At 32.1% G+C, this 20,441-nt stretch overlaps 1 protein-coding gene across 5 annotated transcripts in view; it reads left to right on the top strand.

Annotated features, from left to right (window-relative positions):
• Nucleotides 1-20,441, top strand: part of LOC145323789 (calpain-9-like) — a 197,469-nt gene that overhangs the window by 143,338 nt on the left and 33,690 nt on the right. For all 5 annotated transcript variants that reach the window (XM_080166330.1, XM_080166331.1, XM_080166332.1 and 2 more), the window contains exons 17-20: nt 9,832-9,950; nt 10,570-10,632; nt 19,282-19,348; nt 19,668-19,742. In XM_080166330.1, coding sequence (XP_080022456.1) covers nt 9,832-9,950; nt 10,570-10,632; nt 19,282-19,348; nt 19,668-19,742 — 324 coding nt within the window. The remainder of the gene's footprint in view (nt 1-9,831; nt 9,951-10,569; nt 10,633-19,281; nt 19,349-19,667; nt 19,743-20,441) is intronic.

The raw sequence follows: 20,441 nt of genomic DNA, 5'->3' as shown, positions 1-20,441 counted from the left end.
TTAATCTCATAATTGTACATTCTATATCCGCGGAAAGCCGTTTATAATACGATGCGAGAAATAACTATTAAATTGATTATCAGAAAGTCCGTATGTTCATTTCAAACATATATTTTCAAATTTCACTTACTGTATTATTACAATAACACAAAAACTAATGATTCCCCTTTGGTAATCGATATATTATTACTTGGATGTTGTACCATATTTTGATGTACTCTAATAAAGTTATACTCACAGATGGCTGAATTAATTACCCCATCCCCTCCCATCCTACTGGATGAGAAAACTGAACAATAAATGAGGTCAATGTTAGAAACCTAAATTGACGACACATTTTCCACTGTCAATATATCCACATACATTCTATATCCATTAATTTGGTACACTCTAAACCATTGTAACTTTTTGCAAATTAAAAAGCAGAATACGGATGTGAAACTATGCGGAATGGATTGGATATCTATAGGGAATATGGTATGACCATTAATCTTACATTAGCAGGGGGCGCGTAATACACCACCGAGTGTTCCTCTAAAAATTACAATATTTTTTTTTTTGGGGGGGGGATAGTTTGTTAAATATAAAATAGTTTAAAACTTTCCATTGAACTATGAGGCCTATTAGAAGCTTCGCTGTAAAGGAGAACAATTTCAATTCAGCGGTTAGAGAGATTTAATTCGGTAAAAATTTACATACACATAAAGACATTCAGACAACCTGTTAATTTTATATACGGATTGTCACGCGTCTGACATAGCAGCAAATTTACTGTAACGAAAAAACTTATTTTCTTATGTTGGAAAAGAAAAATATTACTGGGTGAGAGGGTGGAGGGGTTCGGGGATTGTATTGAATACCCATCATATTTCATATGTAGAGGGTGAAACTAATAGACATATAAAATATAGATGATTAATTGCTTGAACCAATAGGTCAGAACCATATGTCATAGAATCTTTTTAAAATATGATCTTGCATTCAACATATGTCATCGGCCCTTTGATAGTATGACTTTTGTCTTAGGGTCATTTATGTACCTTCAAATTTCAAAATTTGACTTTAACTCACCTATAGTTGTAAAATCTGCACACATTTTTTTAGCTCTCTAGCTCTAATAGGAGCTTAGTTTAAGGTGCAGAAATTGGTCCGACTTTCAAGGGTTAAGGACATTACTATATTTGTTTATCTAATCGTGTAGCTGTATTGTATAAGGGTGAAACTTTAGAAAAAAGCATGTTCGGATCATCAGCATTACAAAATATACACCCAAGGTCATGCGGATAGACCAGGGATAAGACAGTGGGTAATAAATTGATGTACATCCCCAATGATAATAAACAAAGGTACCCCCTTTGTAGGTCTAAATCATTGATTGACAAGTTTGAACACTGCAAGTTTGATTTTAATTAGTTTTTATGACAATGAATGAGAGAGAATAATTTTTAAAACTTTGGGTACTAGAGTAATTTACTGTTTCATGCCCCCCCTCTTCCTGAAATAGACAGCTTTGAATAATAATAACAAGAATAACATTATTCATAGAGCGTAGGTAGCTTTAAATATTTTTTAAAACTGACTATTGAGTGATAAATTCACTGAGTGAAAAAGTCTTTGATACTTCTTGGTTATTTATTGAAATATATTACGGTGGACACTGCACCCTCTTCAGTCTAAATGACATAAATCATATTAATTTAATTTACAGATTAAAAGATAGGTAAACATAAAGAAATTTGTAGAACTATAAAGGCAGAAAATGTTGCTAAATAAAGAAAATAATATGATCAACCTTGTAGTTTAGCTGGGTGTTAAAAGTAAAAAGATTTTTTTAGCAAGAGGGAATAATCAGCATGGGGGGGGGGAAGTGTTTAAAAATACATTAATATACATAAATTTTAGTATTTAACATTTTTATAAGAAAAAAACTATTTTCTTTTTTATTAAATTATCATTCAAAAATAAATTTTACTATTAAAGATAAAGTATTTAGATTTAAGTTATAATCAACTTTTCATGTGTTGTAAAAAGTAATTATAGCTTCGTTTAAGACTGCATGATTGCCTAATAGTCCAAGGAATCTACATTTAAACAATCCAACATTCTGATAACGACTTTAGTATTCTTATGCACAAGATTTGAAATAGATAGGACGAATCTAACATGTCTAAAATACGTAATTTGTGAAAAGTATATTTAATTTGTATACAGTTTTGGGGTGGTAATACCCCCCCCCCCCTCCCTTCAGGACACCCTGAAATGCAGGGATTTTAAGGGATAAGACATTTATCGATAAATTATTTACAATGATGATTAATAAAAGTATCCCTTATGTAGATTTATTTTATTGGTTGAAAAGTTTGGGGACAGTTGATTAAACCTTGGGTACTAGCGTAATTTACGGTCCAATATCCCCTCCATCTCTGTTGAAATGTAAGTTTAATTGTCATTTTAAAAGTATGCTAATTGTTTGCATTTTTTCTTTGCTAATAGCAGTGCAAAGTTTTACTGGATAAAATGATAAATAAAATTGCAATCAATTAGAATTTAGGCTACTCTAGTATTTGGTCAGTACGTCGATTTTAATTAGTTTAAAATCAGGGATCTAAAGGGATAAGGGTGTGTATAAAATGATTTTCTCTGTTGTTCATCGAATTATTGGTTGAAAATATTAGACACTGCTAGTTTGAAGCAACTAATCAAAATTTATTAACCAACAAAATTTTAAGCCAGCATAATTTACAGTCCAATTTCCTAGACCTCCATGGTTTAAAGAATGGGTTGAACACCATTGTTTTGTTGTGTAGCTACTCTATAATTTACATCGGTAGGTATTGTCTGTCTTTCTGCGTGAAATATGCTCCCTTAAATATACCTTTATTTATGAAACTTTAGTAATGCATTGTTGCATTTTTTTTGGTAAAGGAATAGGTTGATTAATGATTATTTTTTTTGCCGACAGCCAGCCGCCAATTATGGATGTTTAGCCGCTTAAAAATATATATGGTTGGTTTGGGTATATTGAAAGTAAAGTTAGGCTTATTATCTTTGTGTTATAAATTTGGGGAATAATAATTTATCTGTCACTGCCCCATTCTCTTATCCTTTATTTGTTTATTTTTATAGAATTGCACCAGGAAGAGACATTGGGCTATAAATTACACTGGTACCCAAAGTTTTATAACGTCATAATCTTATTCGTTGGCTCAAAAACTATGGGTACTATTATTATTACTATCTTGATTGGTTGGATCCTATCTAGTAAGGTCAAAACTTTTCAACCTAAACTTTTATTATAGTAGGGTTAATTTTGTTTATCATCATTTGGGATGCAATTGATCGTCTATTGTCTTATCCCTTAAGATTCCTGGAATTGCACCGATATCTTTTTAAAAATCTAATATTGATTGTTTTATTGCATATAATTTATCTAAATGAGAATATCGTTTAAAACAAGAAACTTTTCTCCAAAGTTGCTAAATATACACTAAAAAGTACAAATTCTGGGAAATGTTCACAAGAAATTTCAGACGCTTATCAAGTAGAACGATGTCTGTCTGTTTGTGTGTGTGTTTGTTTGTCTGTCTGTTTGTTTGTAGCAAAGGATCTCGCTAAACGCTGAACCGATTGGGTTCTCCTTTACAGGGTAGCTTCTCATAGGTCCCGGGAAGGTTTATAACTATTTTCTTGGGGGGTGGGACACCCCCAACCCCCCCAAAAATAAAAAATAACCCCCCCCCAAAAAAAAATTTTTTCTTTTTCTTTTTAAAACTAAAATTGAAATAGTGGGGTCGATTACCCCCCCCCAAAAAAAAAAAAAATTCTCCCCCCCTCCATTTTTTTTTTAAATTTTTCTTTTAAATCTAAAATACGAAAAACTGGGTGATTAAAACTCTTGGGGCAAAGCCCCTAGAGGCTAGGGGCCAAACCGCTAGTGTTATATAAAAGCCTAGTAAATTATATTTCTTCTTTAGAAATCTGACTTACCCAATTCGCTGACCTAAAACTTTGATTACATTTAATATTACTTTTCAACCAATTATTCTAGTATACAGCGGGGGAATTTTGGTTTATCATGATTGGGAAGGAACTATGATTCATCTATTGTTTTATCTTTCAACAAGATCCTTGAGTTTGCCTTTTATAAAACAGACGTACAGGCGGACAAATTGAATTAAAAAATGAAAGCTCCTTGGTCAGGGGAATACAAGTTGGGTATCTTAAATAGCAGCCAAGTAAAGCATACTAAAACTTGAAGTATTTCTCATATATATAAATTAAACTTTCTTTTATAGTTACTTTATTATTTAAGTGGGACGTACAGATATTATTCTTTATATAGTAGCTGCGCTCCTAGTAAACAATTAGATTTGTCGGCCCTTTTCAAATGTTGACCAGAGCTAATAGAGTTACTCAGATACTTAGATAGATAGATGGTCAGCAATTTTGATTAGTTTCAAATATTTAGTTATTATGTATACTTCTATTTTTTTTATATTTTTTTAGTTATATAGGAAGGTGTGGGACATAGAACTGTAAATTACACTGGTACCCAAAATTTTATGATCACATTATCTTACTTGTTGTCTAAAAACCTGTGTGTACTGTAATTGAATTTTGATTAGTTGGTTTGAAACTTTAGCGAACAATTATAATCAGTAGAAGGGGTATTTTGTTTATCATCATTGGGGTTGTTAAAAAATTTATCGTTCATTGACTTATCCCTAGAAGAAAAAATCCCCCAAAAATTAAAGGTTATCATTGGAAGGCAGATAATTAATAGTAATTTGTTTTTAAATAATAAATAAACAATTAGATAACAATTAACTTAAGTTATTGTACTTGTTGCTTCGCCTTTTCCTCGCTGCATTTTTCTTTTGTTTTATTTGGAGGGATAAGACAATGAACGATAAATTAAATCATGTCCCTAGTTATGATAAACAAAATTACCCCTGCTATTAGTTATTAGTGGAAAAAGTTTGGACATTGATAGTTTTACATTCTATCAACCAATCAAAACTTAAAAACTATTTTTGAAGCCAAAAAATTAGAGCAATTGTTTAATTTGATTCTTTTTTTTTTAAACGATTAGTCCAATGCCTCCCCCGCCCTTATGGATTGGATGGTATACATTTTTTGAACTTATCCCCATCCCCAATATGGCTTAAAACATGACCAATACTAAATTTCCACGGATTTCCATTAAAGATAACTTAATCAAACGTCCCTAAATATATACATTTTGTGTTTGAAATAAAGGCAAGAGTTGATCATCTTTCCTTTTCCTATACATATATACCTGGTTAAACCCCTAATTCTCACCCACATGCCCCCTACCCACCTCACACACACACACATACACACACACCTCCCACACACACACACACTCACACACACATACTATACATGCAAAAACTGAAACGCTTATCCTTACAAGACGTAACTTTTTAGAGCGAACGTTTTTACAATATAGCCAATTTATAAAAAAAAAATTTAATTGCATTAGTGTAAAGACTCAATTACAATGCTATTATCTTGTTATTACTCTGCTATTTATATTACCTCGTACGGGCGGGATTACAGTCCAGGACCATTTCGACAGGTCCAGCAATCCAGGAGAACTAAGGATGACTGTTACGCACCCTTCTCACACCCAATGATATTAGGTTAAGTTACATCCAACAGACAACCAACTCTCTGTGATGCACGACCTTTGTCTGAGAAGTCCCAATTGTGCATGGTAACAAGTTGAGCCTGTTTTTGGGCAAGGCATTTCTCCCTACTCGAACTATTTATGTCGCGCATCTGACATAGCAGCAGTAGGAACCATTTTTTAACGTCTTTAGTTATGACGCGGTGTCGGCCCGAGATTCGAACCTATCACCTTCCCGACGACCAGCAGATGCGCTACGTGTTGAGCCACGGTCGCGGGTGCTACTTATATAACACTGCTATATATAATTTTGACTGTAGCGTAAAAACGTAACAATTTGTCCTTTATTTTTAATTTTGACTGTAACGTAAAAACGTCTCGTAAGAAAGGGCTTAACTTATGACACAAATGACATTTGAGAAAATACTTTTTGAATAACCAAGCAAAGGACAATCATTCTGGCAAATAATCAACCTGAATTTGCGCGGGGGGGGGGGGCAATTATCTATTACCCCCTTCTTTCAATTTATTTTTTTGCAGGGGCGATTTATCTTGGGAGGGTGGAGGTAACCTTTCCCAAAAAAATCTATTAATCTAAACTTCACCTATGAAAAGCTTCACTGTAAAGAAGCACCATATCAATCCAGTGGTTAGCAAGACACAGACAGACATATATCCTCTTACTTTTATATAAGAATTGTCCTTGTTCATTTGTATCCTAAGAATGGCTTGGCAAAAAATGGGATCACGCATTTTAAACACTTTCTTTTACTTAAACTAGAGTCTTAAATCAATTAAAAAACATTTCTTTAAAAGGAAACTTTTTTATTAGATAACTATCTTATCCTTATAATAAAGTAACAGGATGTTTGTGTGTCTGTGTGTTTGTGTGTCTGTGTGTTTGTACTGAAGGATCTCGCTAACCACTGAACCGATCGGGTTCTCCTTAACAGGGTAGCTTCTCATTGGTCCCAGGAAGGTTTATAACTATTTTCTTAGGGGGTGGGACACCCCCAACCCCCCCCAAAATGAAAAATCCCCCCCCCCAAAAAAAAATTTTTTTTTACTTTTTTAACTAAAATTAAAAATTAAGGGGGGGGGAACCCCCCCACAAAAAAAAAAAAATTTCCGCTCCCCCCCCCAAAATTTTTTTTAACTTTTTCTTTTAAAATCTAAAATAAGAAACTGGATTATCAAATTCCACTCTCCTCTTCTCAAGTACCCCTAGAGGCCTCTAGGGGCGTAGCCGCTAGTATTAAATATTTCATAATATGTATGAGAATTTATTAAGTCCATTAAATGAATTTGCTAAGATAGTTAAACGTAATTTTACAAAACACATCCTAGTTTTAAAGTAAACACGCTACTAAAAATAATTATGACTTACTATTACGGACGAACGATCCTACTACATACAAAGAGTAGCTACGCTACCTAAAAATCGTTTAAAGAACATCAATTTCAAAACTTAATACCAACTCGTGTCAATAGGAATTCTGTTTCTAAGGTCAGTTAATAGGACACCTGTAATAGTATGGTTCTAGACTATTTTAGGCCTTAAAGCTACTGTAATTATTTCAGAACTATCCAACCTCAGAACCCGCATTAAGTGGGTGGTTATCTTTGACACCTAGAAATATAGCAACCATGAAAATCAACTGTTAATTCGAAAAAGGTCTCAACACATTTAAGATTTTAAATGGAAAAGGTTTTTTATATGCCTTTTGAAAAATCATGTAGTTTAAAAATTTAGTTTTTCTTAAATTTTATGTATTGAAATTGAAAATTTCAATTAGTTAAAAGTAATATAAACTAACTTTTAAATTTTCTATTTTGAACTAATTTTTCGCTGTAAATTATACTAGTACTTAAAGTTTTTTTTTATAAAACACTTTCTTTCATTTGTAGGCTAAAAATTAAGGTTACTTTTCATCATATTTTAAAAGGTTGGTACATTCTATAAGTCTCCAAACTTTTCCACAAATGATTTCATCGACACAAGTGGTATTATTGTTTAACATCATTGGGTATAGTACATCAATTAATCCTAATTCCTTTAAATTCCTGTAAGAAGACCACTTAATTTGCTTAAAAGTATATCTTTCTTAATGGGTATTTATTTAATCTAACCAATCAACAGAAATAATTTTAGATTATTATGCTTATTAGAAAAATAGCTTAAAACCTGTATATATTATAAAGCTATTCAGAAAAGTTTTTCTCAATATAGCAGTTTAAAAGATCTTAAATAACACATGAACACACGAACATTAAACTACTTTGTAGAATAATTGGAATATTTAGATAAACATACATCTAGCTGTTGCCCTTTAGGGGTCTCAAAATTGGCACCGAACTTATCATTAAAATTGGGCCAAACATCTTTAAGCAAATTTTCGTTCATTTAAACTAAAAAAAATACATTTATTGCATATTTTTTTTTATTATAGATTTTTAAGTCATTATTCCTATTTTTTTTGCAGATGATTATATTCCATTGTCTTATCCCTTAACACCTGTCAAATTTAAAAATTAGCGCAGCAATAGCAAGCTAACAATAGTTTGACAGTAATAATCAGACGGTAGAGTACATATAATTAGATAATTGAATGTATAAAAATCAATGAAAATGATCTATCTGTTAGATAGTCCATTTAATCCATGTTTCAAGCTTTTTAAGAATTGCAAAATTTGTATGTAATATACGTTAGCCTTATGGGGCTTCACTTTACCCAACCAGAACCTTGCCTATTGTGGATAAACACTTTTGTTGAAACGAACAAACACCTTTTGATATTAAGAGGCCATTGAGAGAAAAAAGTTTTTGCATATCTAAATTTTGGATCATGTCTGTTCTAGCCCCTAACAATCATTTCTATTTGTCATACAATCTTAGATTATTATAGAATATCCTATTATATAAAGTAGCAAGGATTTTTTCTGAAGCTTAAGATCTTAAAAACTACTCAACCGACCTAGTTCACCCTTTAAAGTAAACTTTACATAGGTCCTTCGATAATTTAAGGATATTTATTTTTAGTTTTTAAGTCTTGGGGTGGTTTTGAGTTATTTTCTAACTCATCTTTGCCTGATCAAATTAAAAGTCCCTAAGTGTTAGGGTCGTAGCCGCTTGTCCTGTTATGTATAGTAGTAATTTTTTTGTCTAAATCTTAAGATTTAAAAACCTACTGAACTGATTGAGTTTTCTTTTTTAGAGAATCTTCATATATGTCATGATATTGTTTTGGGCTATTTTATCATTATATATGCATTAGGATGGTTTTAGGGTATTTTTTGTGCTTCCTTTTTACTGCTTTGAATACAAAGCTTCAAGCGGATAGAGGCTGCTTGAAAACTAAAAAGTAAAATTTATTTTAAAATATTTGTTAGAAAAGAGAATGTGAAACAAATGTTTTTTTCCCATAAAAAAAAGAATGTAATTTTTTATAAATATATAAAAAATATCTTTTATGATATGTTATTTGAGAGATCTTTAGATAAAAACTGCAACAAACATACATAATTATTTACACAGTTGAATCTTATTTCTATTGTTTTTGAAACTATTAAATTGATAAATTTTGAGACGGACCAACTGATGGACGAACGGATGATAGAGTAGCTGCGCTACTAAAATTATAAAAATGATAACAGTAAAACTGTATAATTCAAATCAAAACCGTTTCCAAAATGACCATAAACAAAGGCTCTTGAAACAAAATATACAGTTGACTTTGCTTAAAAGCTTTATTAAGTCAATTGTTAATTTATTCAAATCTAAAAAGTCTAATGAGATAATCAAATAAAAACTTGAATTTTTGAATTCTAATGAGAATTAGATAGATACATAAAAAGAAAATATTTAGATAAAAGAAGAAAGAAATAATATTTTTTAAATTAAAATAAATAATGAAATCATAGATTTTCTGTAAGCCAGATTATTAACCTCCAATTATTTAAAATGTGTTCTAGATAATCAAGGGTGGGTTGTCTGTTGGACGTTTGGCCGTTTAAACATGCACTTCATTAGCAAGATTTGGTTCAGAGAAACACCAATATAAGACAATCATTGGTACTGTTCCTTACTGCTATGGCCTTTTTGGGATTCTTGCTGCGCTACTTAAATGCAGTCATGTCCTTGTTAGCATTATACTTATTATATTTTTTGTTTGTTTTAGGAAATATGCCAAAGACCCAAATTTATTGCGGAGGGTGCAACCAGGTTTGACGTGGAACAGGGCGAGCTGGGTGACCCCTGGCTCCTGGCAGCTGTCAGCTCTCTCACCCTCACACCCAGGTAAATAGATAAATAGAGGGGGTCACTAGGTTTAACGTGGAACAGAGCGAGCTGGGTGACCCCTGGCTCCAAGCAGCTGTCATCTCACTTACCCTTACACCCAGGTAAATAGATAGATAGATAGGTAGATAGAGGGGTCCACCAGGTTTAATGTGGAACAGGGCGAGCTGTGTGACCCCTGGCTGCTGGCAGCTGTCAGCTCTCTCACCCTCACACCCAGGTAAATACACAGATAGAGGAGTAGATAGGAGCTACCAGGTTTGTCAAGCAGCTGTCAGCCAAAGATAGCCAGAATAGGCAAATAATTGATTAGATAGACAGACAGACAGACAATATGACAAATAAATAGATTTACAGATTTAGACGAATGGAAGGACAGAGAACAAACAGAACGACAAACAGACATATATACATATAATAGGTGGAAAATAGATAGCTAGAATAAATAGACAGGTAAAAAGATTGACAGATAGACAAATGCTGGCAGTCTAAATTATAGACGAATGGAAGGACAGACAGACGAAAAAGTAGAATTCAAATAGACAGATAGAATGACAGAGAGTAAGACAGATATATAGATGGATAGGTTCATAATTTTTACGTTTTATTTTATTTTCAGATTTCTTGATAGAGTTGTCCCACCAGACCAAAACTTTGATCAGGGTTACTGTGGAGTTTTTAGGTAAGCCAAATAATTAGATAGATAAAAGATCAAAGAAAAATACCTTTGAAAAATGGCTTATGTCTTTTAAAACATGACAGACGGACAAAAAAAATTTGAAGAATAGATGCGAACAGGTTATAGAAATATCTTTAATAGCAGCTGAGAAAATCACATTTATCTCATAGCGTTGCGGACTGACCAACGGACAGGCATAGATAATTATAGAGTAGCTTTGCTACTAAAAACGGGGGTTGGGGTACTTGGTAGTAATCTTTTGGCTGGCATTGCTATTCATATAGGAATATATCCTCCCCGAAAGTTAAAGCAGTATATAAAGATGTCAAATAGTATCTCTATAAATGACCTTATAGGAATGAACCCTCCCTGAAAGTTAGAGCAATATATAAAGATATCAAATAGTATCTCTATAAATGACCATATAGGAATGAACCCTCCCTGAATGTTAGAGTAGTATATAAAGATGTCAAGTAGTATCTCTATAAATGACCATATCGATTGCATATCTGTCTAAAGCTGTGTTTAAACAAACCAACAAAGAATTTTAAATAAATAGCGCAGCAATGACATTTTGTAACAAAATGATAACAGTAAATTCTCATACAGCAAAAATGAATTTGACAAGAAAATCTTGTCCATCCTATTATATAAAGTAGTAGGCGTTTTTTGTCTGTCCTGAAGGATCTCGTTAACTGCTGAACCGATGTTGTTCTTCTTACAGTGAAGCTTCTTATAGGTCCTGGGAAGGTTTTGAACTATTTAGGGAGGGTGTTTTTACCTTCTTCCCCCCAAAATATTTTTTTGCTCTTTAAAATGGGATGAGGTCCATTTTTCCCCCTCCCACCTTAAATTCCCCTGGAGCTCTAGGGGCGTAGCCGCTAGTAAGAAATAGAGCAACAAATTTTTCAATCACAAACAATAAATCATCATACATTAATAATATCAAAAAGATCGTTAAGAAGACAAAAATTATATTTTTCACAAGTTTTATTCTTATTTGTGGACGGTATTGTCAGTAAAGCGTTAAAAATAATCTAATCTTTTTGTAAGCTGTTTTGATCTTAGATATTTGTTGACTCAACTTTAACCCCCCTCAACCCTCAAAAAACAAATAAATTCTGGAATCTCATAAATTTTGAAAATTAAATTACTCTTACCCCCAAACCTTTGAAAAATATCATTTTAACCCCCCTCCCCCCCAAAAAAAAAGTTTTGACGTCCTTGACCATAAACGCGATCTTCTGATTTGCTGTTTAAAAAATTTGTATGTTTTGTAAGAAGCGATGGTATTATAATATACCATACTTTTGGGTACAACACCTTCTTAATCGTTCACTGGACCTCCCTCCCCTCACAACCCCATAAGCCATATAATCATAATTTTAAAAAAATCGTTTGTGGCACATAAATAAAAATGAGCAATAACCACTGAATAAAAGTGTTGGGGGGGGGGGGGGGTTCTGGGGCCACTCCACATGCAATTGAGAGGATATTACCCACTGATGTTTTTATTGCCCCAATACATATAAATCAAGCTTTGTTGAGAGACACAAAATCAGCGATTTTAATCGGTTCAAGTCATTTATTATTTGGATGTATTTATATATATAAGTCAACTGTTTTAAACTGTTTATCAAAACTCCATTTATTTAATTTTTAAAATTATGATTTCATAGCATATCTTGATTAATTTTGCAAAGCAAATTTTTGTTGATTTGTAATTATTCTTAAGTTTGACTATCTAAGCTGCGCTTGAATAAACTTGTCATCCTTGTTTCTCATCATATATCCATGATTAGAAGACGTGCAGGAGAGGGGGGTATGCCTAGGGGGTGTTAACAGCCCCTTTCACCATTTTAGTTAAATACTAGCGGATACGATCCTAGCTTTTAGAGGCTAGAGCAATAGCTTAAATCTGATTATAAAATAGCCTAAAACTTTCACAGTACCTCTGTGAAGCCTACCTAAAGTAGAGAACCAAATCGGTTCAGTAGTTACTGAGATCTTAAGGATGAATCTCCTATCCTAGAGCATCTGTCCAAACTTTCCAAATTTTTTTCCACCTCTCCATTTTATAATTCTTAATTTAGGGATTGTTAAAATGCAGACACCCTATAAGCGTCAAAAATTTGCGCGCATCCCGCGTAAAAATTCCTAGCACGCCCCTATTATAAAACGTGCCAGACTCAAGTAACTTTAGGTGCATAATATGCATTTTCTCAGCGAAACGGCCAAATAATTTTAAAAACGAAAAATAATATTTTACAAAACATTAGAGTAGTAATTTAACAATAATTTATCAATAAATCGATGAATATGACATTTTTTTGTTATTTTCAAAATTATTAAGGTAATTGAAAAAAAATAATGTTTCAACTTTCCCTCTTTCATATTTCTTATGAATTAATATAATTAGGTTAGCCCCGAGTGGTCGAAGGCCTGGACTTACAAAACTGGTATCAATTTCACGATTTTTATTTTATTATCCATAAAAAATTATCTATAATACAATACGATACATGATTTTTCTGTATGACTCAGAACCAGTTCTAATCCAGCGGATAATCAGTTTCGAATCTACATATACTGGAAAACTTTATTAATTACAACTTTTTAATTTTCAGAATACATGGTATTAAATGTGCATTAACCCTAAAAAAAAGTAAAAATAGGGTGAACCAGGGTAAATGTTTATCATTATAACAAAAGAGAACAGTAAATTGTAAAATGAGAGTGCGTTTTTGTACTTTGATCATTGTTTGTAAGTTGCACGAAGCGCCCTAAAAATATTTCTCTCTAAAGGATTTTTAGAGGGGTGAAATTTTGATAAAATGGCTTTTAACACTGGAAGCTTCTATTTTTCACCCCCACCCTCTCATTAATTTAATTAACACATTCCTGTGGGAGAGGGGGGGGGGGTAACACCCTTCATAAGAATTAACCCCATGCTACCCTATGCAAATGCATATCTGTATGTGTTTTTGCATCTGAATTTTTTTTTACTATCTGTAATCTGTAAATGTACTCTATTCGTCAACATGATATTTATCCCACGGTATTAGGGATAGGACAATGGATTTAAATAATCATATTCTGCAATATATTAGACCAGAGGACCCCAAAGTTTTAATATAACTTTTTCCTATTTGTTTGCTTAATAACTTTAGAGACTTTATTGAAATTTGATTGGCTGATTCTTTAAGTGTCCTTAACATTTAAACTACTAATTGAAATCTACAGAAGGGGTAATTTTGTGTATCATTATTGGGGATGTAAATTCATTTATTGGCTATTGTCTTATCCCATACGATTTCTGTTTTCTTACTTTAAAACAAGCTTTTCTTCACCATAGCTGTACTACAATTAAATGTTCTCTTTTCATGAAAAAATATCTTTAGCTAGTTATTGCTACGCTACTTTTCTTTTAATTCCTGACTTTCACAATAGTATGAACATGTAAATGGATACCATATTACATTTAGCCATTTCAATCATGCAATGTTTGAGTTTATTTCCAGGTTGTATAAATATTCCCTTCAGTTTTATACTTTCTTAGGAAAGAAGGTAGCATTGAAATGAAAAATATACTGTTCCCCTAAGGTTGAAAAATAGTTTTGTTATTTCTCAAGATGTAAAACTAAGAGTGTCACAGCTTTTCCACCAATGAATTTAATGGGTTTTTCATAAATTAGTTGGCGTTTGTCTAACAAATGAAGGATTTTTTCTACAGCTAACAACGATAGATGGCTGAACTTGTATTGAAGTATTGGGAGATTTCTCCCCTACTTGACAAATCATTTTGTCTGTGTGTCCGTCTGTACAGTGTAAATAGATTTTACTTCTGTTAGGGCACGTAATTTTATCGGCTGACAAGCAGACATACACACGGACAGATAGACATTTATACAGACAGACAGACATACACAAAGATATATATACAGACAAACATATATAAAAAAACATATTACAGAAGACTTACAGACTGACAGCAAGAATTACAGACACAAATACAAACTTACATACATAATACTTTATATTATCAAATTTGATCAATATAAGATGTACTGATAAAATTATGACCCCCTACCCCAAAATTATAACATTTACGCCTAATTTTGTGCTAGCGATTTAGTTCAGATAAACTGTATGCCATCATTGCCGCTCATGTAGCAAATTAACAAAACTGAATAGTATTAAAACAGTACAAAACCTTCTAATTAATAAACTTACAGGAATCTTAAAGGATAGGACTGTTCAAAAAATTGATACACATCCTCAATAATTATAAACAAAATAACTGTAGATGTACATATAATTTATTGATTGAAAAGTTATGGACTGAAAACTAGGAAATAACTGATGAAATTGAAACAAAGTATCAGAGCAAAACTTTGAGTACCAAAGTAATCTACAGTCACCTCTATCCCTTATTTTTCATTTGCATGTCTTTTATTTGTGTTCATATGCGTAAGACAATGCACACCTAGCTAAACTTTAATCCTTACTAAAGTAAACTGAGCTATTTAATTTTATGATGATATTACATATAGATCTGATATTTTCGTTGACATCGCGACCAAAATCGATAATTATTATTTTATACATGCAATGCAATGGTAATGATTTTAGTCGACTATATATTGATATCAAATAAAAGTGTCGGTGCTGTTATATAATTGACATGTATCTACATTTATTTTAATGATATTATGACTACATTCTTATTTTTAATAAAATTACAACATAAAATCTTTCAAAATCACGTTATTCTTTAATGATAAATTTTTATAAAAATAAACAAAATAGTTTCCTTTTGATAAGTCAAATTCAAGGACTATAAGCTTTATAAGCCTTTAGTCAATGTTTCTCTAATGAAACTAAAATAATAAAATAGCAAGGTTATGTTCCTTAAAACTATAGACATTATAAGTACCTCTCCCAAAATAGCTATAAACCTTCTTAGAACCTATTATAAGTTCAACTGTAAAGGAGAATCATATCGGTTCAGTGATTAGCGAGATCCTTCGGTTACACACAGACCGACACACAGAGATCCTGTTACTTTTACATAAGGGTGATAAAACGCTAATTAAAATTAACATTGAGACATTCTAAAGTGCCTCCAAAAATGACGTCACACAATAAAATTGACCAATAAGAGGCCAGTATACACTGTAAATGACCAATGGTAAAATTTATACTGGCCTCTCATTGGTCAATTTTATTGTATGACGTCATTTTTTAGATGGCACATTACGCTGTCTCTTAATATTTAACATTAACATTTTTTTGCAGTATTTTGTGAACACTTTGCTAAGATTTGTCCCTGAGGGCTGGGGAACAACCATAAACGGCAAATATGCTAATCATTCAATGATGGGGGAAATTTTAGGACAATTTCTATAAGTTCAGGGGGGTTTATTACCCCCCCCCTTTCCATCCTACGAAATTTCTTCATATTTGAAGATATTAAGTAAGAATTAATATAGATACATCTAACTAACTTCTATGTAATACATTTTTGCTGTTGTTTTATTGTCTGTAGATATTATTTTAAACAGCAATGTTTCATAGTCTTGCCGAAATAAAAATGTAAATAATGTTTATATAACGGCATTGCGATTACATGTCAGCCAGGACCACTTTTCTTAGTGCCATATAGTCGATATAAATGATGTTATAGTAGGCCAGTATAATTTTTTGCGGGGGGGGGAGGGGGGGGGGGGGGTTACTTACCTCACTTAAACAAAAAGGGATATTGTAGAAATTTGCTGAATAGAAATTTTGCTTATTTGTGTTTGTGTGTGTGTGTGTGTATGTTGTAAGTGTGTGTGTGTTGTGTGTGGGGTGTGGGTGTTTGTTTGTTATTACAATACATTTATCTAAAGTTTTGATTATTTTTGAATAATATAAATTTTATAAAATAGAAAAGAGATAAAATTTAGTTATACTACTACTATATATAAAGACTAGCGGTTGCGCCCCTAACATAAAAGGGGTAGAGAAAGCATTAAAATATGCTAAAACCATCCCAATACTTAAATCAAATAACTCGAAACTATCCTGGGACCTATGTGAAACTTCCATCAAATAAAAAGCTCAATCGGTTTCAATTTATTTCAATTATGAATTCTGGATAAGTTAGTTTAATAGCAGCCATAAAATCACACCTACAATAAACGTTTCCGGTGGACTTACAGACAAACTTACGGAACATTTCGAATTAAAGAAGAGTAGCTTCTCTAATAAAAAATACAATTACAGTGTGTTTTTTTTTATGAGAACTTTTTTGAAAGCAATTTTACCCCACTTATTGTTATCAGAATTTAATGATTAATGGCTTATTTTCTTCGATTTTTGAGGCAATTAATAGAACAACAAAAAAATATTTCAGTTTTTATTTAAAAAGTACAGTAAAATCTAAATTTCAAAACTTAGGTGTCAAGATATAAAAATGGTTTTAGCGCATTTTTCTTAAAAAAGCCATTAATCATTAAATTCTGATAACTATAAGTGGGGTAAAATTGCTTTCAAAAAAGTTCTCATAAAAAAAACACACTGTATATTTGTTCATTTTGTTATATTAGGTGTTTCCTTAAAATGAAATTATAACAAGGGTGACAACATCCTTGAAAGCGAAACACAGAAATCAAACAAACGAACATAGTTACATAAATCATCATGATAATTTCAAAATTGCTAGAACAATTTCAACCTGCCTAAAAACAATAAGTGCTATCCGTTACGGACGCAAGGACCGACTCTAATTATAAGAAATCACTTTTGAAAATGAAGAATACTAAAACAAAATTGAAGTTGACACAAGAATGTCCATTGAAATCTGAATTGTCATTTAATAGTTATTTCTCGCATCGTATTATAAACGGCTTTCCGCGGATATAGAATGTACAATTATGAGATTAAAACTAGTTTTTTTTAGCCCCGAGGTGCCGAAGGCACCGGCTAAAAAAACTGGTTTTAATCTTATGATTGTACATTTCTATATTCGTAGAAAACTGGATATAATACGATGCTAGACATAGTTTTTTCGTATGGATGAGAACCGGTTCTTATCCACCGGATTCGAATGAATACGAGAAAATTCTTTAAATGATCTTATCGTCTGCATTTTTTTAATCCTTCTCCTTTTTTGTACAATAAAAAATCATTTTTTAAGCTCTGTTCAAGGAGAGATAGTACAATGAGCTGCAAATAATAAAGCTACTCAAAGTTTTTAAATACCTTTTTGTAGTTTATTAACTTTGGGGGTTGAAAGTTGAATTATGATTGGGTTGTATAAAGTAACTACTTCTTGACTTATTTACCATTAGATTTCATCTACGCAACTGATTTTATAAAAAAGATTTTGGGAGGTTGATGGGGGAGTACTGGAAAAGGGTTTTCCTACCCTCCCTTAAAAAAAGTAAAACATCCATAAAATGAATTTAATCGGTACAGGGGTTAACGAGATCTTAACGAACAGACCATCATCTAAATTTTCTTTTTCTTCAATCTTTTGTCTTCTTTATCTATCTTTTTCTTCTTCTATATGCATATTTTAACTTTTTAACTCTTTTTTTTCAAGTCCTTCTTTGTCAATTTTTCTCGCTACCAAAACCATATACCATACCATTTTAATGTTAATTTTAGAGTTGCTAAAAAAGGCCATGTCTACATCAATCTTTTACTTGTTGTTTAAGTAAGAAAACCTGGATTATTATGTCCATAAGAAGCGGAGCAATGACATATTAATATTGGAATAAAAAAAGAATATTAAGCTTTAATAAATGCTAAAATAATAAAAATTAAGACAATTTTCAATATTAATGTTGAATTATATAGAACAAGGATGACAACATCCATAAAAGCAAAGCACAGAAACGGTGGGACAAACGGACATTAACACTTGTATAGTATCTGAACTGAATAATCAGAATTTAAAAGTATAAGAGCCGAAGCAAAAGTGTAAGTAAATTTGTTGAAAAACTGCTTGAAGCAGGATAATGTTTATGGACATACTTACATTTTTGGACTTGATTATAGAGTTGCTTCGCTTATAATATTGTTCTTTGTTGTCCCAGGAATCAATATACCAAAAATCAGATCAAACGGATAATTAAAACACTTGAAAATTTGTTGTTAAAAAAGTAGAAAAATCAACATGTTTAAAATGGACGTACGGACATTCTGGTAATGATTATAGAGTTGCTACGCTTTCTAAATTGTACCCAACTACTACAGGAATCATCATGCAAAGTTTGAAATCGATAGGATAATTCTAACATGCCTAAATTAACGAATAAAAGCTATCTATCTCGGACGGACGTACGGACGGACGGACGGACGTACGGACGGACGGACGGACGTACGGACGGACGGACGGACGTACGGACGGACCGACCCTAATTATAGAAAAGCTTCGCTTTTAAAAATAGATTGATACTTAGTCTTACAGACGGATAAAAAGACAGATATGGAGACAAATGTAGAGACCAAAAGAAAGAGAGACGGATATTAAGACAGACAGACAATCAGAAAGATTTTGTGACAGATAGACAATCAGACAGATAAAAGCATATTTAGGGAAGCTTTCTTTGGCCGGCTCAAAAACTATGTATGTATTTTATTTCATTGTATTTTTCTTTTTAGGTTTCGTTTCTGGCATTTTGGAGACTGGGTAGAAGTTTTAGTTGATGACAGATTACCAACCTACAAGGTTAGTTAGTCCCCCTTTACCCAGCCTCTTGAACGTCTATGGGTGTATATCAAATTCTTTCTTATCCTTTAGACTGATTATAGGCAATTGTTCAGGGATCTAAAGGGATAAGACAATGGCCGATAAGTTGATTTAAATCCCTCATGATGATACACAAAATCACCCCTTCTGTAGATTACAAGATTAAAAGTGGTTGAAATGTTTGAACTATCAACTTAATCCAACCAATCAAAATTTTATAACAATAAAAAGCCCAATTTTCCCTCTCTCCCTGAAATTATTACTATGCTAGTAAACTAACTGTCATTAAACTTTTCAGGGAAGACTTGTATTCCTACACTCGACAGACCCTGGAGAATTCTGGGCTGCACTTTTAGAAAAAGCTTATGCCAAGGTATCTATCTATCTATCTAGCTGGCTATCTTTTTTTTCTAGATAAATATCTAGCAACAAGCTATCTATCTCACTAGCTTTCAATATTAACTATCTATCTGTCTATCATTTCACCTTTTTAATTAAGTCTTATATCAATTTATCTATTATTGTAAATCAATATAGTTATCTAGTTATTTATCCATCTACCAATCACTCTTTGTAAATAATAAGTCATATAGATATCTAGCAAATTATCTTTCTATCCGGCCAAATTTATATATTTGTTATAAACAAATTTAGATATCCCTCTCTCAAAAATGATCCATACAGCTATCTAATTGTCTATCTATCTGTCCATATATTCATCTAGCACTGCATTCGTTATTTTATATGTTAACCAATCTCATAATTACTAACATAAAGCATTCTTTTTAATTTATTTCGTTTCATCGTATTTAATAAATAGACTTTACTATGTAAAAATTGGTAGTATTAACGATTTAGAGAACGCCATCGTTAAAAATGTAATTTTTAGGGGCTCTGTATTCTAAGGAGGAGGGAGGAAGAAAGATAGCCTAAAAATATCTCAACACTTGATTTTAGATAAATAGCCTAAAACCAACCCTTGACAAATGGCAAACATTAATCAAAATTGTGAAATGTATGGTACTTCTGTTTAAGAGACTTTTGCGGACATACATACGGAGAATAAACATAT

The sequence above is a fragment of the Acartia tonsa genome, chromosome 7 (assembly GCF_053477335.1).
Source record: "Acartia tonsa isolate MP-2025a chromosome 7, ASM5347733v1, whole genome shotgun sequence".
NCBI classification, from domain to species: domain Eukaryota; kingdom Metazoa; phylum Arthropoda; class Copepoda; order Calanoida; family Acartiidae; genus Acartia; species Acartia tonsa.
Note: the sequence above shows the minus strand (reverse complement) of the source record. Positions and strands in the feature narration are given on the sequence as shown.